We start from the raw sequence: 26,062 nt of genomic DNA, 5'->3' as shown, positions 1-26,062 counted from the left end.
CAGTGCGCCTTCGGCGCGCGCTGTACCCATTTCGGGTGTGTGTAGGGGAATGATTGTTTAATAATTGCTGCATACTAGATAGAGGGGAGAAGGTAGGTTGGTGAAATGATGGTGATGGTGGTGGGCCACTTGCTTGTGTTGCCCCCCAGGCTGAAAGTTGCCAGCCAGCCCCTGGGTGTAGGAAACCCATAAGAATGCTGCCATCCTGCTGATTATGGTGGATGCTGACATTCACCCTGGCAGCTTTTGTTTCTTTTTGGAGGGGGAAGGTTGTAATCTCATCTATTCAGCCCAACAGAGGGACTGATTGGCAGGACAGAGTGAGCAGTGTTGGGTCCACAAGACAAAAAGGTTATTATTTACAAAAAGTATTATTATGATTTTATTCATAAATACATTATTGCAGGAACCTGTTGCTGTAGCTAAGCGGCAGGCAGCTATGGAAATGGATTGGGCAGTCTCTTGGATTGGTCGGGCTAGTAGGTACAGTTTCCACAGCGACAGCTAGCTGCATCCGGCGCACGCTGGAGAAATGAAGGTGGGACTTCCGGTCTGTGGTCTCCCGGAAGTGATAGGAAGCGGTGGCCTGGACGGAGTAAAGATGGCGGCTGAGGAATCTGTGCGGCCGCAGACGGAGTGCGATGGTGAGGCGAGACGCTGGGGCACCTCCACATACCCACACGTAGCAATGTAGCGGAGGCTGACACGAAGCTGCCAGAGCCATTCATACGTATTGTGCTATGCACGGCTGCTTCCATCTGTCTGCAGCAGGCACATATCACTTGCAGGCTGTGTACACTGCTCCCATGGCTGCTGCTTTGTGTTTGAGGCATGTGGCTGGCACTCAGGCATAACCGCTATATGTACACAGCTCGTGCAGAGCGGAACAAGGCATTTGTATTGGGGGTAAAGGCTTCGTCAAGGGGTTGTACAACCACATGTGTTGTCATTATTGCTATTTGTGTTGTGAAATCATTTCGACAGAAGTTCCCCATAGTGACAGCAAATATCACTGCACAGTATCATCTTGTAAAGTGTTGAATATGCCCATTCCCACCCATGGTGGATCTAATTATGTAGGTAAAGATGTGCCCTGGGACATAATATTCTGCCATACATAGGCATTAGCTAACTGCTGTATGAGGCAAGTGCAACCTCCTTATTATGGATGTGCATATAAAATGACAGATGGTGGTTAGAGATTTTTTTAATTATTGAATGCTTAAGAAAGCATTTAGGCAGAAAAATCAAACACCAAAATTGGAAAATAAGCAAAACTGTAAATTTCTCACAGTGAAAGTAAGCAAGACTATACGACAGGTGACAGCTGGATCAAAACGTCACATCCACATGCATTGTAAGGTTTCACCTGCACCACGCAGAGGTGTGAAGTAAAACTTGAAAATTTGGCTAGACCGTAATTAGCTGCTGTGTATCATAACAATGCCCAACAGGTTTATAGATTCTGCTTAAATGTGATACATGTAAAATGTAATATTGATTGCATCTGTGCTTGCTCTTGATGGGCAGTATCCTCTCCATTGGAGTAAAGCTGCCCATACACGCCCCGATGCGGGCGTGCGTTGTGGGCTTAAATAGCACGGATCACATCACATTGCCTGTGCATGCAATGCGATGTGATGAGAACTAAGTACAAAGAGTATGTGCAAGCACATACTTTTTGTATTGTGTGATGAGGTGCCGCTGGAGCGCGCACCTCAAAGTACACATCGGGACAGCCTGCATCGCAGCGTGTATGGGCTGCTCAAGTCTTTAAGCTTCTAGGACAGTGTTTCCCAACCTTGGTCTCAAAAACACACTAAGATGGTAATTAATTTGTTTACGCCAACGGCGCTAGTAAACTATTGCTTCTGTCTGACGCAGCCAGTAGTAGTAGTACGTTTATTTATAAGGCGCCACAAAGTGTCTGCAGCACCGTACATAGCAAACAAAAAACAAATTACAAGGTAACGTACAGGGTGTGTTGAAAAATACAGTATGAATAGGGGTATAGCTGGTAGAACTAAAATCAGCATTAGTTCAGAAGTAGGTGTCAAAATTGTCAAGTAGGGTGAGTACGTGAGGAAGGAGGGCCCTACTCATAAGAGTTAACATACTAAAAGGAGGTGGGTGGACGATCGAAAAACAATAGGATAAGTAGGAACGGAGGCAGGATAGGAGGAGGGATAGGCTAGTCGAAAAAAGTGGGTTTTGAGGGAGCGCTTGAAGGAGGTAAGGGAATCAGAAAGCCTGATGGGTGGCGGGAGGTTGTTCCAGTGCAGGGGGGCAGCGCGAGAGAAGTCTTGGACACGGGAGTGGGAGGAGGTGATTAGGTGAGAGGTCAGTCGGCGGTCAGCGATGGAGCGAAGAGGACTGGAGGGAGTGTGAAGAGAGGTAAGGAGCGGTGGAGGAGGAGAGAGCCTTGTAGGTGGTGGTGAGGAGTTTAAAGAGAACTCTGAAAGGAATGGGGAGCCAGTGAAGAGATAGACAGAGGGGGGAGGCGGAGGTAGAGTGGCGGGAGAGGAAGATGAGCCTAGCAGCAGCGTTAAGAATGGATTGGAGAGGTGCGAGGCGGGTGAGAGGTAGCCCAGAGAGAAGGATGTTGCAGTAGTCAAGGCGGGAGATGACAAGAGAATGAATTCCTCTCTGGTCGCGTCAGTGGAGAGTAGGGTTGCCAATCCCGGGGCATTTTTTCAATCCCGGAATTCGGGATTGAAAAATGCCCGATCCCGGGATCCCGGGATTGGCTTCCCTAATACAAAAACCCGCCCCGGCCGCCCGCATATTTACTTACAGGTGCGGTGCGGTGCGGCCGGGCGGGTGATGAGAATGCAGACTGGGTGGGAAGGAGGGCGGGCGGCGGGAGGTCAGCGCAGGAGTGAGATGAGGAGGCGGCGGGCGGCGGGAGGTCAGCGCAGGAGTGAGATGAGGAGGCGGCGGCTGTTGTGTGCCCTGCGCAGCGTGACCTCTGACGTCGTCACGCTGCGCAGAGCTGCACTGCCCGGGACGGGAGAAGCCGGGCAGCGTCTGAGCACTAGCTCAGACGCTGCCCGGCATTAGACTGCGCATGCGCAGTCTAATCCCGAAATCCCGGGATTGGAAACTCCAATCCCGGGATTGAAATCCCGGAGTTTTAGGGGCCAAATCCCGGGATCCCGCCGATCCCGATCCCGGGATTGGCCACCCTAGTGGAGAGGAATGGTCTGATGGGTGAGAAGTTGCGTAGGTGAAAGCGGCATACTGTATGCTGAATGGAAATAATCAGGTAACTGTTTATGAACTCACAGAACAGTGTATATGGAGACACTCCAGAGTCCACATATCAGTAGAAAGAAATTGTGATGATTAAATAAAGAGAAGTGAATCTTGAGATGTAACCTTTTCTAATGCATTTCATCAGAGTTGGTTTTATCAGAAGCATTCCTTCTATAGAATTAGATTACTGATGGAATAGAACACCTGATATTGTTTTTGGTTTGAAATGCCTAATATGATCAGTTTGACATCTTACTGTAGGGCAAAGGCTGAGAGCTCATAAAATGGGATTTTGCTTCGTAGCCGGTAATGAATGCTAAACACTGACACACCCTGGTTGACATATTCTTGTTATACAAGTGACGGTGTCTGATATTGCATTCCTATATCAATTGGCCAGAGAAACTTGTTCACATGTAGTCCCCCCTACACAGTGTATGTTTACATTTTGTTTGCTGAATATTCATTTATTATTTTTCTTACGGCCAGTGGTGGATGCTGGGGTATGGGTATTCCGGGCTGGAGGTCCGGGCACCAAGGAGTACAAACTTCTTGTGGCTAGTGCAGCCCCAGGCTCCGCCCCCCTAATACCCCTTCCTGTCCTCAGAGACCAGTTTTTTTCCTTGGTGCTCTGAGGAACAGGCACCTCGCTAAGGAGAGGGCATTTTTAGCCCTAATTTACTTCAGTTTTTTTTTTTTATTGCTGTGTGTTTTATTTTTACACAGCCGGCAGCGCAGCGCTGCTGCGGCTGACGGCAGAGCTTCTCCCGGCGTCTGGTGGACGGACCTGTCGGCCGCTCACACCAGACACCTCAGGCACTGGAGGGAGCTGCAGCCGGGAGAAGCGCAGGTAAGCGGCTTCTCACTTGTGAGGGAGCCGGAGTCGCGGCTCACACCGCCGGCGGAGGGGCGCCGCCGGAGGCCTGGCAGCAGTACTCAGCTCATGCTGAGTAACCGCTAGACCACCATGGTTTTTTGCGTAAGCATATCTCTCTCAGGAGGCGCCGTTTAGAGAGTTACGCTGGTGGTTCCAGGAGGGGACGGAGTATAAGAAAACTCCGCCCCCCTGCTCGCGGCAATAGCCTGTCCTGGGTTCCCGCCGCGAGCGCTCCTCTCCTCCCACCTGTGTCACAGCGGGGGCCATTTTAGCTTACTTGCTACCTGCCTGCTAAACGGAGAGGAGCTAAAGAAATCGCCCCCCTTTGCCTCCACTGTTATCAGTGACAGGTTGTATTATCCTCACCTCACTTTTATGGTGTAGGTGCAGGAAACAAAGTGCCGAATCCTGTGTGTATGGGTTGTGTGAGGAGTTGTATACTGCAGTGTTTTTTCTGTCTTTGTTATTTTTCACAGTTTGTTATGTTAATGTGAGTATTCATATACCACATCTCTCTCTGTAGAAGTGCCAGAGAGTGCAGTATTAGGTCACTTATTCGTTTATATAGTGACTGACAATTCCACATACAATAGCGCTGGTGTTTAGTTAACTCAGGTTACTAATTTACTGCGATACATACACATATCATGTCAGCAAAGGGGAAATCCCGTAGGCCTGGTCCCGCTCCAGCGTTGCATGCATATACTTGCACAGTGTGCAAAGAAAATTTTGCTAGTGCAGAGCAGAACCACGCAGGCCTCTGTGACCGTTGCTCTCAGCCGGGGCCTAGTTCGCAACCCAATGCGGATGTTCCCTGCAGACCGGACTGGGCGGCAGACCTGTCCTCTGCGATGAGGGAATTAGCTTCCCAGCTGGCAGCGTCACGTAACCCCGCTGCCGTACCGGCACCCCAAGCCCAGCCCCAGCAAGAACCAGCATGGGTAGCAGGTCTATCTCAGTCAGTCCAGGGTTTGGTGCAGGTTTCATCCTCACTACAAAATGTCCTGACAGGGTCTAGTTCAAATAGACCGTCCAGACGTGAGGCAACTCAGCCTCTCCCACAGGACACAGATGATGATGCCGATGGAACTGGGGACGACCAAGATGGGGGCGCCATTGATTTAGTGGATGATGTGGACGCTGATACTGAGGATCACATGTCTCAATCCAGAGTGGATAGTCTAATTAAATTGATACGGCTCACCTTTAACATTAAGGAGCCGGATACTCAGGCCGCTGCAGAGGGGATAGATACTGAACCAGTGTTCAAACGCAAAAAGAAGGATAGTGCCTTTTTCCCTAAATCAAAGCAGTTGGATGACCTGTTTGAAGAGGCCTGGAAACATCCTAACAGGAAATTCCTGGTGTCCAAGCGGATTTCTTCCTTTTATCCTCTCCCAGACAGCCACAAGAAATGGGACGAACCCCCTCAGGTGGACGCCCACGTTACCAGGCTAATTAAGGCAACGGCCCTGCCCATACCTGATGTAACATCCTTAAAAGATCCAGTAGATAAAAAGCTGGATCAGTTCCTCAAGTCCATATATGTTAACGCAGGGGCTGCAGTTAGGCCTAGCTATTCGGCAGCCTGGACAACCAGAGCTATAGCACACTGGGCAGATGCGCTCTTGGAGGGCCTGCAGTCAGGGACTAAAAGATCTGAGTTGATGTCTTTTGTGGACAATATTAGAGAGGCTAGTTCCTACCTAAGTGAGGGAGTGTTGGATGCAGGAATTTTTGCATCAAAAATTTCGGCAGTATCGGTGGCCGCACGCAGAGCCCTCTGGCTCAGATCTTGGAAGGCCGATAATGATTCAAAGAAGGCCTTGGAGGCCCTACCTTTTACGGGGGGCATCCTCTTTGGATCGGAATTGGACAAGATTGTCACTTCCATTGCAGCCTCAAAGTCGGCTTTTCTGCCCACAGGAACTGCAAAACCTAGGCAACAGGCTTTTCGGTTTTTTCGTCCCTCCAGGGGCAGATCACAGTATACAGGATCCTGGCCAACTAGGGCTCAACAGCCCTCACAAAAGACGCAGAAGTCCAAGCCCAAGCAGGGTTGGGCAGCTCGTCGCCAGGCCCCAAAACAGGCGGAAAAGCCAGCGGCCTGACGCCGGGCACACCAAGAAAGTGCCATGGGTGGGGGGTCGCCTTCTGGAGTTTGCGGAGACCTGGTCAGGTTCCACATCGGACTCCTGGGTGTTGGATCTAGTATTGCAAGGGTATGCTCTGACCTTTTGCTCCAGACCCCCAACACAATTCTTTACAACGGGCCTGCCACAGGACCCGCTCAAGGCAAGAGCCCTCGAGACTGCAGTCTCAACTCTGTTGGAACAGAAGGTGATTATACCGGTTCCACACTCCCAAAGGGGGACGGGTTTCTATTCAAACCTGTTCCTGGTCAGCAAACCAGACGGGTCCTTCCGCCCGATTTTGAATCTCAAGAAACTCAACACGTTCCTGAGGGTCCCAAAATTCAGGATGGAATCTTTAAGCTCCATTCTAAGCACTCTAGAACCAGGAGACCTGATGACCTCTCTGGACATACAAGATGCTTATCTGCATATTCCAATCAAGCAGGAGCATCAGAGATTCCTCAGATTCGCGATACTGGATCGCCATTTTCAATTTCGTGCGCTCCCGTTCGGACTCTCAACAGCCCCCCGGGTGTTTACGAAAGTCATGGCGGTGATGGCGGCTCGCCTGCACCTCCTAGGCATTCGAATTCTTCCGTACCTGGACGATTTACTGATAGTAGCGCAGTCACAGGAGGAGATTCAGGCCCACCTCCAGATGACGCTGGACATGCTCCAATCTCACGGGTGGATAATCAACTGGAAGAAGTCCAGCTTGACTCCCTCATCCACCATGGTTCATCTGGGGGCACTAATAGATACAGAGACCCAGAGAGTGTTTCTTCCCAAGAAGAAGATACAGGACATTCACTCACAAGTCCAGGTTTTTCTGTCGCAAAGCAGGGTGTCAGTTCATCTCTGTATGACACTAATGGGGAAACTGGTATCCACGTTTCCAATGCTGGAATTCGGCCAGTTCCACTCCCGAACACTCCAGCTGGCCTTGTTGTCTCGCTGGAACCGATCACACGCGGATTTGAAAAGACAGTTCCTCATCATATCAAACATGGTCAGACAGTCCCTACAGTGGTGGCTGCTGTCAGACAATCTGAAAAAGGGAAAGTCCTTTGCAAACCACAATTACATCATTGTGACAACGGATGCCAGTCTGGTAGGCTGGGGGGCTGTAACCCTAGATCAGTCATTCCAGGGCCTCTGGTCTCAAAAGGAAACAAAGCTACAAATAAATGTGCTGGAACTAAGGGCCATCTCCCGGACGTTCGAGCAGTCAGGAACCCTTCTTCACGGAAAACCAGTCAGAATACAATCAGACAACGCGACGGCAGTCGCATATGTGAACCATCAGGGGGGGACCCGGAGCCGAGCGGCCATGCGGGAAGTGACCCAGATCCTCATATGGGCAGAGAAATTCCTACTCACCCTGTCGGCAGTATACATTCCAGGAGTGTTGAACTGGGAGGCGGACTTCCTGAGTCGGCAGACGATCCACTCAGGGGAATGGTCCCTCCATCCAGAAGTGTTCACAATCCTGACAGGTCAGTGGGGAATGCCACAGGTCGACCTTATGGCCTCAAAACACAACAAAAAACTCCCCCGGTACGGAGCCAGGACAAGGGACCCACAGGCGTGTCTGGTAGACGCACTATCGGCCCCCTGGCCTTTTCAAAAGGTATTTGCATTTCCACCAATCCCTTTAATCTCCCGGCTACTTCGACGCCTCAAGAGAGAGAGGGTGACCATGATCCTAGTGGCCCCGAATTGGCCGAGACGATCATGGTACCCAGACCTGTTACAGATGGCCATGGCACCACCGGTTCCATTGCCCCTCCGGCCAGACCTCCTGTCACAAGGACCGTGTCTACACCCCGACTTAGCCAGGCTGGCTTTGACGGGGTGGCTATTGAAGAGTCGATCCTAAGCAGAAGAGGATTTCCCCCTACAGTGGTCAAGACCCTGCTGGCGGCAAGAAAACCATCGTCAGCTAGGGTGTACCACAGAGTCTGGCAAAGGTATTTTCTCTGGTGTGAGCCCAGGAGGTTCAACCCAAGGATATACAGGTTGGATAGGGTCTTAGGATTTCTACAAGCAGGCTTGGACATGGGATTGAGCCATTCATCCTTGAAAGTTCAAGTGTCGGCTCTCTCTGTCCTTTTCCAGAGGAAGATCGCTACGTCATCTACGATCCATACCTTTCTACAGGGAGCTCTTCACCTACAACCTCCCATACGTCCACCGGCAAACCCATGGGACCTTACCTTGGTGCTGAAGAGTTTGATGAAGGCCCCATTCGAACCCTTGGAATCGGTTTCTCTTTCATGGCTCACTCTGAAGACTGTTTTCTTACTAGCCATTGCGTCAGCGCGCAGAGTGTCGGATTTAGGGGCCCTCTCTTGTAAGGTCCCATTGCTCATCTTTCATGAAGATAGAGCAGTTCTTAGAACTAGACTGGACTACCTCCCAAAGGTTGTATCCCGATTTCATATAAATCAGGAAATAGTAGTACCAGTGTATAAAACAACCACAGAATCGCGGGATAACGATGTCTCTTTGGATGTTGTTCGAGCCCTAAAGATTTATGTGACCAGAACTGAACAGATAAGAAAATCTGATTCTCTCTTTGTCCTCTTTGATGCCCGGAAGCTGGGTTGGCCTGCTTCAAAATGCACATTGGCTAGGTGGCTAAGGTCGACCATAAGGCAAGCGTACTTGTTGGCGGGACGACCAGTACCGCATTCGATAAGGGCGCACTCCACCCGGTCTGTGGGGGCATCGTGGGCCCTGAGGGCAGGGGTCTCGGCGGAGAGCATCTGCAGGGCAGCCACGTGGTCTTCGGCTCATACGTTCATTAAATTCTATCGATTCGACACCTTTGCCTCGGCCGATGCGGCCTTTGGCAGGGGTGCCCTCAGTGCAGCTCAGGAGCGGTCCCACCCTTAGGGACACAGCTTTAGGACGTCCCATACCCCAGCATCCACCACTGGCCGTAAGAAAAAAGGGGATTTTTGGTTCTTACCTGTAAAATCCTTTTTTCAGAGGCCAAGGTGGATGCTGGGCGCCCGCCCTACCGCTCCAAATCTTGCAGTTATAGTTATAGTTCACATTTTCGTGTTCTGGTTTTTGAATGTTCAAAAGTTGAATGGTTCCCCTCTCCTATACCTGTTCCTCGGCTTGTTAAAGTTAAAAAACTGGTCTCTGAGGACAGGAAGGGGTATTAGGGGGGCGGAGCCTGGGGCTGCACTAGCCACAAGAAGTTTGTACTCCTTGGTGCCCGGACCTCCAGCCCGGAATACCCATACCCCAGCATCCACCTTGGCCTCTGAAAAAAGGATTTTACAGGTAAGAACCAAAAATCCCCTTTTTCTAGAAGGCGCCACCATTTTATGCAGTAAGGTACAGCCAGTATATGTCATTAACATCAGTCTATTCTATTGGAATTTATTTGATTCAGAATCCCATTAATGTACTCTTATGTTTTTTAAAGTGTGGGAAGAAACCCATCCTACCCTGATGGAATATGCATTTAGAGTGCTGTTTGTATGTGGACTCGCGACCCTTGATCTGTAAGGCAGAGATTCTAATCACTGCATTTACTATAGGCACCAAGAGAACAGTTTTTGTTTCTTGGAATCGGTATACCATGAATACGGTTAGGGTCGTATGATTTTTAGGTCATACCTCGGAGGTCACTGGTTCCCAGCAGGTGGACCTGCAGCATAGTAATTCTGTCGGCTAAATTATTTGTGGAGGAGACTGGTCCATTTCAATTATTATTGTGCATAATGTTTTATAACGTCCTAAATTCTTTAGTGTCTAGCTGGATGGGATGTATCACCATTTATTTTGACTCTTTTACTCCCTTGTGAATAACCTGTATACTACTTTCAGGTGTAAATTGTCTCACTTATGATGAAGCGATCATTGCCCAGCAGGACCGTATACAGCAAGAGGTTAGTGTGACACACTTACTGACCATCTGAGGTGATCTTGCACTAAGTGGCTGATTTGGGAGCAAAGCTAAACAGAGCAAATAACTTGTCGAAACCATGCAGCACTGCAGGTCACTCCAGGATACTAAACAAGTATTGTTCAATCCCAGCCACTATTTCCGCTGGGGGAAGCTGTTGCCTATACAATGCTGCAAATTCCAACAAAACAGATCAGACTTTAAAACAAGTCGGATCTGTTTTGTCGGAAACAGCCGCGAATTGTCCCTGGGCTTTCCGATGCTGACACCTCCCAGCACCGCCCCGGTCCCGCCTCACGATTACGCCACCCGCCCGGTTTATGCCGGGCCTGGTGGCTAGTGTGAAAGCGCTTGCAAGCCGAGTCGCACCCAGGATTTTGTACCTGGCTTGTGAAAGGGTACTATTCAGTTTGGCCGCATTTAAGCCATACAGATTCAACTTTTTAAAAAGTTGAATCTACAATCTGCAGATGTTTTTAACCACCGCCGTTCCAACTGCCAGAACCTTACCGACAGTCGACGTATTGAATACGGTCTGTTGGAAATACCCCCCTATGTAGTGCTGACTACTTTTCTATATTGCCATCCAATATAAAAATATGCAGAGAGATTTATATTTGAGAAAAATACTTCATTCTGAATTGCTGTGAATAAAAAATAAGCTACATGGAAAAAGCAGCCAGCTTTTACTCTGCATGCAGCAATAAATACATACATGTACAGTATGTGCACTGATTGCATTCCAACATTGAGCCTTTATGTTTATAGTCATGGAAATAAAAATAGGCTGACTTACAATGAGTGATGGCGAGTAGATTAGTGCGGGTCGGGATGTAAGGTGCATACACACAGTGCCATTTTGGCTATACTAGAAGTGGCTCATACTAGATTGTACACTTTCTAATCAAAATTGAGCTTGTTTCAATACCGACCCCGCGGGGCGCGCATCAGCATCACAAGCTGTATACACACACACTGCAGTATGTACTGGGTTTTCTACCAAATGGACAATATTGCCCATATCGGTAGTTCATATTGCGCCATGTATTTACACCCCTTTTGCCTATTGGGTGTCAGTGATCAGTAATTTTCTTTGTATCTCAGATTGCTGGTCACACTCCACTACTTTCGGATCGCTTAGAACTCTCCGTACTGTACCAGGAATATGCTTCTGATGACAAAGTGTACCAAGAAAAGATAAAGGTATCTATATTGTTTTTTTTTTTTTCATGTTGGAGCAAGAAAATAAGGCCTATCCTATACCTGGCTGTTCCCTTTGTAGATTCAGAGCCTTGCGGGTCATCTCTTAAAGTTACTCTAAAATTATTAATATTCCTTGTTTATTTGTTTACTTATATTCCCACCAACCAAGAACAGTTACCAACCTGATATCTCCATAACTGTTGACAACTCGACAATCTACCCTACCCCACAAGCTTGTTGCTTAGGGGTCATCCACGACTCTGAACTGTTTTTTCTTTCCCACATTCAATCTGTCTACAAATCATGTTACATGCATCTAAAAAACATATCCAAAATACGACCCTATCTCACACAAGACACTACTAAATCTCTTATCCATGCACTCATTATATCCCACATTGATTATTGCAATAGTCTCCTAACTGATCTTCCCAAGAACAGACTCTCGCCACTGCAATCCATTTTAAATGCTGCTGCTAGGCTGATCTTCCTTGCAATACACTCATCGTCTGCTAGGGACGCAGTTCAGATCCCGGCGTTCAAAATCCCGACTCCAAAATCTCGACTCCAAAATCTCAACACTTTCTCCCTCCGTGGGTGTCCATGACACCCATAGAGGGAGAATAAATTAGTGTGCCTAGCGTAGTGAGGACCAGGCCCGCTGCGTGGGGGGCCATCCACGTGTGTGTGTGTGTGTGTCCCTTGCCCTTGTCGGGATTTTGAGCGCGGGGATTCCGACCGCCAGGATTTCATACCAATCCCGTCTGCTGATCCGCTCTGCCAGTCCCTTCATTGGTTGCCTGTATCTTACCGTATTCAATATAAAACACTTCTACTTGCATATAAAGCTATTAACCATACTGCACCAGCATATATCTCTGCACTTATCACAAAATGTTTCCCATCTCGACCACCCCGCTCTGCACAAGATCTGAGTCTTACAGGACTTTAATCAGGCTGCTCCCACCCTATGGAATGTCCTTCCATACACAATAAGACTATCCACTAGCCTCCAAACTTTCAAGCGTTCCCTGAAAACTCACCTCTTCAGACAAGCCTGTCATATTTTAGTTCCACACGCATAACCCTCTGAGGCACTTATGTATTACAGGTATATAGCTCTTCTTCTGGACTTGCAACTTGGTGGGACTGCTATGCTATTATTGGTGCCTGTCCTTGTGTTTCCCTTCTATATCACTATAGATTGTAAGCTTGCAGCAGGGCCCTCCTACCTCCATGTCTGTCTGTTGTTACCCAGTTTGTTTTATCACTGTCTACAATTGTAAAGCGCAACTGAATATGCTGCGCTATATAAGAAACTATAAACAAATAATAAATCATTTGTACTTCTATGCTTGGGATGATTAGTGTGCAGCTTTGTTTTCTCACTGTGTAGCCCAGGCATTCCCAACCACGGTCCTTAAGGCTCGCCAACAGTGCAGGTTTTGGTGATATCCAGGTTCAGGACAGGTGATTAAAGCCCCATACACACTGGGCAATTTTTGAACTGAAAGCAGCTCTGTTTTGTTGTTTGAGCTACTTTCAGCTCAAAAGCCGCCAATGTGTACGGGCCAGCGGTGAGGGGTGATGCGATCTCTTGCCTTATTGTTGGCCACCGCTGCCCATCTGCTGGTATTACAAGCAGATGAGTGACGGGCTGGACGGCTTTCCATAGCTCCTGCTGTGGAAAGCCGTCCACACCCTGTGAAAATCACTGGCAAAATCGATTTTTCAGGCCAGACATTTTCACATCATCGCTGTCCATACACGCTGGGCAAAATCACCCAGTGTCTTTAGACCTTTAGGGGTAGATGTATGGAGCAGTGAGCCGGAGAAGTGGCCCATGGCAACCAATCAGCACTGTAGTAACATCTATCATTTGCATAATATACAATTATACAGAGCAGCTGATTGGTTGCCAAAATATTCTTAGATTATTTTTATTCTGAAGAAATGTTTTTTTGTTTGCTCAAGAGAGGGCAAACACAAGAAAGAAAAAAGGCTTTGTGGGCGCACTCTTATTTATGTATATTTGTAATTAATTTAAAACATAACTTTTATTTCGATCAATTAGTATAAGATGACAGAAGGATAATTTAAAGAATTAGTGGAGATTAGTGTGATAGAAATGTGTCAAGTTAGGTACCACTTAATAATGGCAAAAAAGGGGTTTTTGAATCAAAATGTTGTGTGATGGTCATATTAACTTTTCACACTTTATTCTCCATTCGGCGCATCACGTCCTTATCGACATTGATATATGGACAATGCGACTTTGGGCGAAAATGAATGGTTTGGATCCCTTATTCGGTTTGATAAACCGTAGGGATGTATGTTGCCCCAGCAACTGTTGAGATGGTATTCTTACAGCTTATATTGCTTAAGCAGTAGGCGTCTCCAGTACAATTTAATTAGGGATACCTCTATTGATACCACACCAGGGGTTCTTCTGGGGTCACCCACAGGAATACTAATCTGGCCCGTCACTGCTTAGCTTCCAAGTTCGGGAAGTTTTTGGGCAGTTCCAGTGAGGTATGGTGGTATTCTCGTGAGGATTAATTCCCAATATCACAATTGTCTGGTTTAGCTGCATCAAAGCATTAATAGCTGACTCAATACCTGATTATTATTGGCCACGTTTTTGATTTACCAACTGAATATTAGTAATCAATATTTTTGAACGTCCGCATCAGGTGGAAAAGAAAAGGGGGGGGGGGGAAAGGCGGGATAGGGAGAGGAATAGGAAAAGAGGAACAGTAACAGATTTGATGGACAGCAGAAGAAGGGGGGCAGGGCCGGTGCTAGGGTGTCCGGCGCCCTCCTGCAAACCATAAATTTTGCGCCCTTTCACATTGCCATTGCAACAAGCTGCAGCCCGATTGTGGGAGCGTATGCAACATGCGATCCTAAGGAGGATCTAGGGTGCATGTACTTGTATGCATACACTATCTCAGTGCTGTGTCCGCAAAATGTTGCAGGCACTAAAGGTGCCCATACACGCTGCGAGAACTGCATACGTTATGTGCTAGATTGCATCGCACTGCACGGCATGCGATGCGATCTGAAAGCAGTACAAAAAGTATGTGCATCACATACTTTTTTGTACTGTGCGATGCGATGCCTGCAGGAGCACACAACGCATCGCAGTGGCACTGGCACAGCACACTGAGAAGAGGGAAGGAAGGGTGGCACTGCTGCCTGTTCGTCATTTGTTTGACAGCTGACAGACGCAAGTAGCAATGGGTAGGGGGCAGATCCGTACATGACATGTCATCCAGGCATTCACAGACAGCGCTTCATGCCTCAGCACAAGTGTCTGTGAGGAAGAGGGGGCAGGTCGCAGAAGGAGGACAGTGTGTGCGCGGTGCAGGGAGCAGTTCTTTATACTGCTGCCCGCTGTCAGACAGGCGCTGCGGGCAGCGTGCAGGAGGCAGCGACAGTGAGGGCTGAGGCAGCTTTAGCAGAGCAGGGAGGGAGACAGCGCCTTTTCAGCATGGCGCCTCCCTGCTTTGCAGGAGCTGCTGAGTGGGTAGCGCCGGCCCTGAAGGGGGGCACAGTGGAAATGACAAGGAGGGAGTAAAAAGAGACAGAGAGAGAGTGCAGAGTTATAGATAGTTTGATGCTGGTAGGGTTAAATACCTATATGCTGAATCTGGGTGGCCTGATAAATCAGGTATTACAAGTTTTGAGTGGGTTTAAACCAGTGTGTATAATGTATCCACAGTATTGCCGCCTGTTGATTATTGCTCCTTTTCTATGTTAGTTGTTACACAGTTTTAGATACAGTTTTGCTGACAAAGTAACAATTGTAACCATAGGTGAATCTAAAGCAAGCAGTTTTGCTGACAAAGTAACAGTTGTAACCATAGGTGAATCTGAAGCAAGCAGGTAGTTCAGTCTCGAATGAGTATTGTTAATTGGCTGCAAACAGACATACAGGTTGATGGAGTATAAGTGATAACTGGTTGCAAAGCTGGGTTTGTAGTTTGGAGAAAACGGAGAGAGGTGTCACTCCACTGCAGAGCGCAGGCAGGAGGACACTGGTACCTGGGACGCCACCTCCGGGCGTCAAAGCTTCAGGTCCGGGTAGGGTCACTGTGGGGGAGTCCCTGGTGCTGGTAACGCCGTTGCTGGGGTGTCCGCTAGACACGTGTTTCGCCGGGATCGGCTTCTTCAGTATGCGCCATCTTGATTATTTTATTTTTATTCTGCAATAGTCTTAAACATGATATTGTAATAATGGAGGATTTGATAAGGTGGGGGTCGATGATGTAACTGACTGATTGGATGGGACTTATTTTCCAGGACTTGCACAGACGATACACTCACATACGCCGAACACGACCAGATGGGAACTGCTTTTACAGAGCGTTTGGCTTTTCATATTTAGAAGCCCTGCTGGATGGGGGACCTGAACTTACAAGGTAAGACCTCATTCATTCTGTGTTTGTGAGAGGTTTTTTTTATATTTAAGTTGCAATATGTATTTATTGACGTAGACCTACACCATGCATGATGGAAAAGAACCCAAAGCTCTAACCTTTCACATTAACAAGTGTAAGAGTACAATGAGTTAGAAGCAGCAGCTTCTGTTGTAAAGAAACCAGAATGTGGAGGATAGATGGGAGTTCTAGTACACATGGGATGTTGCTATGGGCAACAAATCAGATCCTATTATATTCTAGAACCTTGATGGCTAACCTTGACACTCCAGATGTTGTTGAACTACACATCCCAGCACGCTCTGCTACAGTTTGGCTATTTAGCCATGCTAAACTGATGCAGGGCATGCTGGGATGTGTAGTTCAACAACATCTGGAGTGCCAAGGTTAGCCATCAAGGGTCTAGAAGGTGCTTAATAAGCAGTAAGGAAGTACTATTTATATAGTGCACTTTCTCCAACAGGACTCAAGGCGCTTTACAGTCATTAAAAATAATGCACGTACTGTAATACAAAGGGGTATCAGAACAAGCAACAATGGCAGTAAAGTTATACATCACACATACAGATATGCACTAGACACATTCTAATGAGGGACACCGAGAACATATATTTACTGAGCTGTACATTCATTGGTGCCACATGGTGATTGCACCAGCCAGATAGGTAGACAAAACAGTACAGATATAGGACACTTACAGATATATACTAGATGTACTCTGTTGAGCGACACAGACATGGGGAACATATATTTACTGAGCTGTACAGCACCCAGGCAGCCATTCAGCGGCGCCACTTGGTGATTGCACCAGCCAGATTGGTAGCAAGTAAAAACGGTACAGATATAGGACACTACGGGGGTGACATGGGGTACATATTTGGCTAGCAGCACAGATCCTAGGCAGCCAGTGGAACAGTACAGGGTACACAGAATAAGACATAACTAGACCTAACAGCAACAGAAGAACAAAAACCGAGCACAATTCTTAGTACACAATACAGCTGAGATATAGGGAAGTGAATGAGACGAGATGCAGGTATAGATGGTAGGTTGAGTAAGAGAGCTGTAATTGAAATGCAAGAAGAGTGCTGTGAGAACAGGAGGGTAGATTGTGATTGGTTTCCTGTAGCAACATACCATGTGAAATAGAACTTGCATTTTAGTAAATTTCCCCTATGTCTTAAGCCGCTCCCGTAACCAGTTTTTGAGTGAGGAAAAGGAGCCTCAAATGAGACAAGGGAAGGAGCAAGGGGTTAATAGACTGTAAGTGTTGGGTGGACGATAAAGAACCTAAATAGGTAAAGGTAAACACAACTGAGCACAAACAGGCGATAGCTTACCTTATGCTGGCCATACACCTAAAGATTTATTGTCCAATCTGGCTGGTTGGAACAAATATCTGGTAATATCTGAATGACCATTTTTGTCAAGTTTTCCAGCATTTCATAGCAAATGGTCCTCTGTCATTTGCTTCCGTAAGTTACCATGTTCTATACATCTGCCTCTTCAATGCTGTCGGGCAAGACAGCATTGACTAGGCGCCCGCCGCTATTTCCTCTGTCGGAAATAGAGGCAGGGATTGAATACCCCCCTCATTGTGGTATAATAGACTATGGACCACCATCAGGCAAGTACAAACTGTGACCCCCTCCTGCTGTTGTGAAACTACACATCCCAGCATGCTTTGCTCTAGTTTTAGCATTCCCTAACTGTGGCAAGGGATGATGGAACTTGTAGTTTCACAACAGCTGCTGGGCCATAATTTGATCATGCATGCCCTACATAAATAATAGTTACTACTTTGGTTTTAGGTCACCTACAATGTTTCTCTCTTGCTTCCATTTTTATAGTGTACATGGGTTCTCATTCTGCATCTCCTCCATCACTGTGTCCTTGTGGGTAAAGTTTGTGAAGGTAGAGCTGCCAGGAAACATTTTTTTTTGATGACAGTACCCATAGTAGGTCAGGGTATGTGAGTAGTTTAGTGAATCATGACCTTCTCGCTTATTTAATGCAGTAAGGGGCAAATGTATAAAGCCTGATGATAGAAGGTGATAAAACACCAACCAATCAGCTCTTAACTGTCATTTTCAAACACAGCTGATTGACTGGTGTGTTATCACCTTCCACTTTATCACTTTACCAGCCTTCGTACATATGCCCCTAAAGCTTTGCACACATCTAAGCAATTTTGACTACATCGTCAAAATCACTTACAATGTGACCCTGAATCACCCCGTGTGTACACAGCGGGCGATAGCGATGCGCAGCCCCGCAGCGTCTCTGTCACCCAGCCAAAAAGACACTGCAGGCAAGAATATTCTTGCCAGACACTGCAGTGGCTTTTAGGCTGGACGCACGGGCTGCTGCTGGGGATGGCCGCCGGCTTATCTCCGGCAACGACTGGGAGATTTTGATCAAGCAGAAATCACTTAGTCAGAATCTTCCAGCTACTGCCCATGTGTGCACCTCTTTAGTGTGGTCAGAACTTCATGTAGTGGGCTGGGGCAGTGGGTGATAAGGGTTTATCGCATATGGTTACTGTGTAACCACCTTCTTGCGTGGTTAGGAATATGAGACTGCGTGGTTAGGAATGTGAGACTCCTTTTGTGATCATCTAATGGTGCCCATACACGTTACAATTATTGTATACAATATCGCATCTCATCCGATCTCTGTTTTGCGATGAGATGAGATCTAGTACAAAAAGTATGTGCAGCACATCTGATCACATCTCATCTGATCTCATCGCAAAACCGAGATCGGATGAGATGTGATATTGTATACAATAATTGTAATGTGTATGGGCACCTTTACACTGTTCGGAATTGCAGCTAGTTCTGTTAGCCTCCACTACCTTTATCTGTGTTATGTATGCTTCCCTTATTTAGGGCACCTGCTTTCAGCTATTCTTTCTCTCCTGTAGGTTTAAGGAGGTTTCGCTGCACAGTAAGGAAGATCTCATCAAACAAGGATTTACAGAGTTTACTATTGAAGACTTCCACAATACAGTGAGTTCTGGAAATGACCAGTCTTCCCCTTCTCTTTAATGCTGTTTTTCATTTGTGTTGTGTAAATATTAAAATATTCTAACTTCCTTTGTATTCGTACTGCTTATTCTGACCACTGTGTAAACCAGAAATAGATTACTCGTCATTGTATGTGATTTCCCTTTTTGTTTTGGCCTTCCACAGTTCATGGATCTAATAACACTGGTAGAAAGGCGCCCAACAGTGACAGAATTACTAGCTGCATTTAATGAGCAGACTGTTTCAGATTACGTGGTGGTTTATCTGCGTCTTCTGACATCTGGACATCTGCAGAGAGATGGGGTCTTCTACCAACACTTTATAGAGGGTGGGAGAAGTGTTAAAGAATTCTGCCAGCAGGTAAGAACAATGAGAAAAAAAAAAGATTTTGTCTGTTGAAATCTGCATTGCAGATTTTTCTTCTTTGTTTTTATGGATGGATATCCTTAAAACATCGGTGGTTAGGTTGCTTTGTGGGCAGAGTTTGGGAACCACCATATACAATGCACTGCAAAGAATAGCTTTGGTTCAGTTATATGCAGACGTTTGTTGGTGCATGGGTAGAGCCACTGCCACATGGTTCTACCTGAATAAATATATAACTGTTGCTGCAAGTGTTTGTGCTGTTTGACACAAGGGACCACTTACACAGATGCTAAATATTCAGTTTACATTAGGGAAGCCAATCCCGGAGCATATTTTCAATCTCGGGATTGAAAAATGCTCAATCCCAGGATTTCTGGGATTGGCTTTCCTAATAAAAAAACTGCACTGGCCGCCCCGCATTTACTTAAATTTTGCAGGTGCGGCCGGGTTGCTGGGACGGTGGGAGCTGGGTTGTCGGGTGGGCAGCTTCATATTGCCGGAAGTCGGGTTGCTGGGTGGGTGGTTCATACTGCTTGAGTTGCTTGCTGGCTAGGTGGGCGGACGGGCAGGAGTGCAGCTTCAAACTGCTGCGAGCCGGGTAGGGGGGGCAGGTGGTTCATACTGCGGAGTTGCTTGCTTGCTTGTTTGCTGGGTGGGTGGCTTCATACTGCTGGGCGTGATCTCTGCCTGCGCAGCGTGACCTTTGATACTGTCACACTGTGCAGTGCTGCTCTGCCGGGTATGGGAGAAGCCGGGCAATTTGTCCTTCAGAGCATACCGGCAGCTCCCCAGGAGGCTTGTTTACAATTTGGCACCTGATGTGCCATTTTTTACACATGCGATTTATTGCATGTAGTATACCCCAGGGAGTTACAGCGGCGAGGTCCATGCTGCGTTGGCTGGCTAGACGCTGATTAGCTGAGAGAATTCAGCCAATCAGCATCCAGCCAGTCTTTAAAAAAAAATATTTTTTCAAATTCAACAGCACTTCCCGGCAAATAACACTACAAGCTCCCAGCCGCTGCTGCCTGGACCCTGCTGCTGCACAAAGATGTGTGCCGGCGGTGCTTCATTGCTGGCACAAACCTACGGTTCAGACCAACACATTGCGGCTGCTAAAAAGCACCCACGGTGTGCCGCTGATGGATCCATGCATCGGGTCAGAGGGGATGTCAGACACATCCGATTTGGGCAGATTTCTCGTCCCAATCCATCTTGATCAGGGAAGGTGGGCACCTTAAGATTTAAACGACTGCTTGTTTGCTTACAGAGAGGTAGCTGAAGTTTAGATATATAAGTGGTGATGTCCTAATGTAATAAGAAAGGCGTTATCTTCATTTAGCTTAAAAGGGATGGTGGAGCCAGCAGTTTTGTTAATTCTAGCACCCTGCACCTTTCAAATCCCCTGCAGTTCCTCTTTCCTGTCTGGGATGTGGCTCCCTTCTGTGGTTCTTCTATCATATCCTGGTCTATATCTCGGCTCTGAGATACAGACCAGTCTGTGCTAGGAGCACCAAGGCAGAGCCCAGGCAGGAAAGAGGAACTGCACGAAAAATTAAGAGGTGATGTCCGGATTTTGTCTGTCATTTCACATGTGTAACCATGTAACTGCCACATTCAGGAGACTAATGTCCCTTTTTTGTTCCTTTTTTTTTTTTTTCCTCTCCCCTCAATGCCTGTTTCCTGTCATCCTTCTCAGGAAGTAGAGCCCATGTGTAAGGAAAGTGATCACATCCACATCATTGCTCTCTCCCAGGTCTTGAATGTTTCAATCCAGGTTGAATATATGGACAGGGGTGAGGGGGGAAGCACAGTCACCCACGTGTTCCCTGAGGGCTCAGATCCTCCGCAGGTCTTCCTGCTCTACCGACCTGGACACTATGACATTCTCTACAAGTGACCTGCTCCATATTGTTCTGCACGCCCCCTCTGTGACATCACATTTTCTCCAATGTCCTGAGCTCTGACCTGTTCCCTCTTTTCTGTACGTTATTCTCTGCCTGTTACATTTTATCTCAATGGAGCAAAATAAATGAACTCAACAGAGAGCTGGGTGTACGTGTGTGGGTGGCACAGCTGAGGGGGATCTAGGGCTAGTCGAGCACCAAACCATAGGGTAGAAGGTTAATGTACCATTGACGGCCCTACTGTGGGTTATGAATTGGGTCTGCTAGTGATTTGTGATGTGGGGTAATAAATATTTGTGTTGTGCATTCCTGGTGTACATAAGGAATGGTGACGTGGCTGGGAAGAAAGATATATCAATGGGCAGCGCAAGTTATAGGAATGTGCTACTGTACCAGAGTCCTACATGTGCTAGCTGTGGCAATGAAAACAATACTGTCCAGCTAGATTTTCGGGAGGGGGGGGGGTTAGCACTCTACTTGCAGTTACCAGTGAATGCTTCATCACACTATAATAGAATAACTTTACTTTCCTGTAAACCCCCCCCCCCCCCCCATGGGATTAAAGGTTTGTGTGGTTGTGAATAGGAGTGTCTGGATTTTGTTCCTTCCAAGACCCATGCCTCTGTGTGAGAGGGGTATTCACCAAATATGTACGCATATAATGGTAACAGACCTTGCTTTTACTTGTGCATATATACAGTGTTACCCTGATACTTGATGAATACAGATATTGGGCTGCACCGAAAGGGAACATATTTATTGCACTGCACAGATGAAGTCACAAGGTCCCATTTGTGTTGTTTAAGGTATCTGCTTTAGCCCTTTCCCCTGTGTAGTCTGGTCAGAGGCTGTGACTACAGACGGAGTTGTGCAGATGTCATTGAGGAGCTAAATGAGCTGTTCTTCAGTAACCAGCATCATGTCCCCCCCCTTTTTTTTTTTTTTTTTTTATAAACGGAAGGATTTGAGAATACAGCTGCTATGTACAGCGCACTGGGGCAGATGTATTAAGCCTTAACAAGAGATAAATGCAAGGGTGATAAAGAGATAAATGTCCAGCCAATCACCTGCTAACTGCCATGTTACAGGCTGTGATTGAAAAAAGTCAGTAAGGATCTGATTGGCCGGACATTTATCTCTCTATCACCCTTGCATTTATCTCTTGTTAAGGCTTAATACATCTGCCCCAATGTGAGATCAGATAAGGAGCATATATTAACTTGTGTTGATTGTTCTTTATACCTAGCGGCCAAAATATATTCTGCAACCTGCCAATTTCATTACAAGCATCTATTTGACATGGGCTCTCTACAATGGATGGCTAGTTGGGATCACAGCTATTCAGCCTTTCTGAGTACTCTGCAAAGTGCAACACAATCATCCTGCAGATCGAGGTCTTCTGTAGGATTTCTGTGACCAGATAGTAAATTTGGAGACCCAATAAATTGTGAAATTGCCGTCTCTTGTTCTTGATGCATTAAATGGCTTTATAACGCCAATGTCTTTAGTATGTAGCATCTTCCATCATGTGCTCTGCCGTGTCCAGCTGTGAGGAAACTTCCTTCTGTGTCATCATATGTTGTGTATACATGGTGTGGGCTGCAGTAACTCTTCAATGGTGAATTATGTCTGGCAATAATGTATTAGTAAATGACACTAAAACACAGACTGTTTTTTAGTTTTATTACCCCATAAATAATGTATGTAGTTCTGGTTGTATTTGTACAGCTGTCATTCTAAAAATCCATTTGTTCAAGATGTAAATCTGCGAAATAGGAGACGTGAAGGTGCCCATTATTGGTACACAGTTGTTAGGTCAACACTATTTGGGTCCACTACTGAAAGTTGGTACAAGCATTAGGTCGACATTGGGAAGTTCAACATGTTTTTTTTTTTTTTTTTTTTTTTTTGAGCTGACGTGCCAACAGGTGGTATTTTATGCCCTACCATCCACTAGGGCATGGGCCTTCAACCTGTGGCCCTCCAGATGTTGTGAAACTACATGTTCCAACATGCATTGCCACATTTTTTTCCTATAAGAGCATGCCAAAACTGTCAGGGCATGCTGGGACATGTAGTTCCACAACATCTGGAGGGCCACAGATTGAAGACCCATGCACTAGGGCAGGGCTGGGCAACACCGGCCCTCCAGATGTTAATGAACTACACATCCCAGGATGCTTTGCATTAGTTTTGCTATGTGGCCATGCTGAAACTGATGCAAGGCATGCTGGGATGTGTAGTTCATCAACATCTGGAGGGCCGGTATAGCCTAGCCCTGCACTAGGGCATAGGGGGAGATCAGGACAGTGTGCCTGAAGCTTGGTGAGTACAGCGGGCACCGATACATGTCCATGTCGACATTTGGGACAAAAAAAAAAGTAACAAACACATGTCGACCTTAGGCATATTGTCATTTCTGGTGTTGAGCTAAAGCCTGTCCACCCAATGTTTGTCTACCTTAATTTGGTCGGCCTAATAATCCATACCCCCCATTATTGTAGTATTTTTAAGTAGAAATCAAACCCAGGGAGGTCCCTCTCCAGTGAGCGCTGTTGGAAGCTAGAAAGAGACAACACTTTTCATTAATAAGTAATCCAGTAAGAGAATTGGTTATAGACAATGATGTTCTATGACTGGGCGCGCAGTCACTGCAGAGGGACTTTCTGAGCTCTGTATAATGAGTGCGCATACCAAAAGTAACATTGGAAATGGCTTATCTGGGTAATTATTCCAAGGATTCCTTTTATGGTAAATACTTGCACCATATGTTAAGGGGTTGTGGATTGATAGATCTAAATACAGTCAGTAGGTCGACAGGGTCAAAGGGTCAACATGGTTTTTTCCTCTTTTTTTTGCAGTCCATGTCCACACCTGTCAATTAGTGTAACACTTTGCCGAGCGTATCAAGGCACCGTGCACGAAGCATGGCGAGTGCAGCGGTGTTACGTTTCAGTGTCCACGTCGACATTCGGGACAAAAAAAATTGTGAAAAACCCCACATCGACCGAACCCATGTCAACCTACATTGTGGTGACCTAATGATCCATACCCGCCTGTAGATGTATCAACCAGATACAATGTTGAGGCTAGAAAATGTTTAGACTTCAGTTATTATACACCAGATCTCAAGTACCAGGTCATCTTTTCAAGATTGTGTATAAAGGGATGATTCCTGAACAAACCAAATATATCCACTCTCCTGTGCAGAATTAAGAAATAATTCAGAAAGCATGACCGGTTTGAATGCACATGAGAATTGGTGATTAGAACCACTGATTTACACAATCTCTAAATAAAGCAAAACCGTTTTGATCAAATGTAATGTAATGTTATTGCATCTTTGGTGCACATTTGGAGCCTAATTCTGGTTGAAATTCTGTTGAAAATCGCTGCTTACATAGCACCACCCACCCGGTGAGTGAAGGTTTGCCCCGGCATACGAATGGATGTGTACACTGACACAATTATTAGGATGTGGCCGTACGGGCGAAAAATCCTCTCATTGGTCGCTGACCATCAAATTATTTTTTTGGGGCCACTCGCAGAGAAATGTCTGTTCCAGCTGGACCTTTTTCTTTGACCGGAGATGGCCTAACGGGGAGTGGGCACTGACGTCATGCAACATCAGCCGCCAGCCCTGAGCAGTCATCAGCCCGCCTGCATTCCCAGGGGAACACCCCCTGTTTCCTGGCCACGCGAGCACCTTATTTGTGTAATACTAAAGATGAACAAGAGTACTGGGCCCGCTAGGGCAGGCGTGTCCAACTACCAAAAACTTGTGATCTACTATCATGTGTCATACCTAACCAGGATCGACCACACCTTGCCACCACCATTCGTGGACATAAGTAGTATGTTCTGCTTAGCATATGAAATGTTTAGTTGTCACACAAACATGTAACATAGTGCACACATATGTCACAGTATAATTCCACCTAATGCCCCCTTAGGTAACAATGCCACATAGTGCCCATATGTCACAGACCAATGCCACTTAGTGCCTCCGTATGTTGCAGAATGATTTCACATAGTTCTCCCATGTGTAACAGTGATGCCCCATGTGTAATAGCGATGCTACATAGTACCCATGGTGGATTTTTAGATACCTCTAGGACGATCCTGGAGATTTTTTTTCTTTTCTTTGTAAGGTGGAAGTGGCAGAATTGGAAGAGGGACTGAATGTGTTCAGAATGGAAAACGGGACATAGGTTGTAGCCTAGGCAGTAGACTTGCACAAGAGAGGAGAGATAGGAGCATATATAATGGGGTCCGAGTGTGCCGCATGATGCATGACAATCTCCCTTGGCAATGAGCATGAAGCCCCTGGCATTGAGCATGTAGGCAAGCGGCACTTATGTGGCGTGATATGTAATGGGCATCACAGTGTGTGGTATAATAGGCATCACAGTGTGTGGTATATCTATAATGGTTCATGGTCCGTGGGGGGGGGGGCGCTGCAAAAAAATCTCGCTCAGGGTGCTAGTAGGCCTCGAGCTGGCCCTGTGAGAAGTAGTAGTACAGTACTAGTCTACTGCAAAACATGAAGCTGTAAGGATGCATTTTATATATAATATATATATATATATATATATATATGGTAGGCAATGAAGCTGGCACTCTCTGATTTGATCAAATGGTGAAAGAGAAGCAAGTTTATTGCTAGTACAGGTCCGACATGTTTCGGGCACAATCCGCCCGTCCTCAGGGATCAATGTACTGGTGCAAACATTGTAATTAAATAAGCAAAGGAAATCCCACCCCCAACAATCAATAGTGTGCGTCCTACTCATCTGTGTTCGCCTGTAGCTCGACTCCTCGCCAGACGTCCCCTGCCATTCAGCGCCATGTATGACGCTCATAGGCGTGCGCAGCACATTTTATTAGGGGGTGCACTGTCAAAGTGGTGTGCCTAGCACCACC

At 46.7% G+C, this 26,062-nt stretch overlaps 1 protein-coding gene across 1 annotated transcript; it reads left to right on the top strand.

Annotated features, from left to right (window-relative positions):
* The first annotated feature begins 496 nt into the window (after positions 1–496).
* On the top strand, positions 497–22,805 carry OTUB1 (OTU deubiquitinase, ubiquitin aldehyde binding 1). Its single transcript, XM_083164560.1, has 7 exons — positions 497–644; positions 10,114–10,175; positions 11,297–11,395; positions 15,701–15,819; positions 18,764–18,848; positions 19,032–19,226; positions 20,932–22,805. The coding sequence occupies exons 1-7, from the start codon at positions 533–535 to the stop codon at positions 21,130–21,132; spliced, it is 873 nt and encodes a 290-aa protein (XP_083020686.1). The 5' UTR covers positions 497–532; the 3' UTR covers positions 21,133–22,805.
* The last annotated feature ends 3,257 nt before the right edge of the window (positions 22,806–26,062 follow it).

This window comes from Crinia signifera, chromosome 11, assembly GCF_055691185.1.
Source record: "Crinia signifera chromosome 11, ASM5569118v1, whole genome shotgun sequence".
Taxonomy (NCBI): Eukaryota; Metazoa; Chordata; class Amphibia; order Anura; family Myobatrachidae; genus Crinia; species Crinia signifera.
Note: the sequence above shows the minus strand (reverse complement) of the source record. Positions and strands in the feature narration are given on the sequence as shown.

Excerpts from the sequence above, each read along its gene's own strand:
- OTUB1 (XM_083164560.1), top strand. The coding sequence starts at position 533 with ATGAAGGTGGGACTTCCGGTCTGTGGTCTCCCGGAAGTGATAGGAAGC. Across the intron at positions 10,176-11,296 it reads AGGACCGTATACAGCAAGAG|ATTGCTGGTCACACTCCACT; the intron begins GTTAGTGTGACA and ends TTTGTATCTCAG. Across the intron at positions 18,849-19,031 it reads TTGAAGACTTCCACAATACA|TTCATGGATCTAATAACACT; the intron begins GTGAGTTCTGGA and ends GGCCTTCCACAG.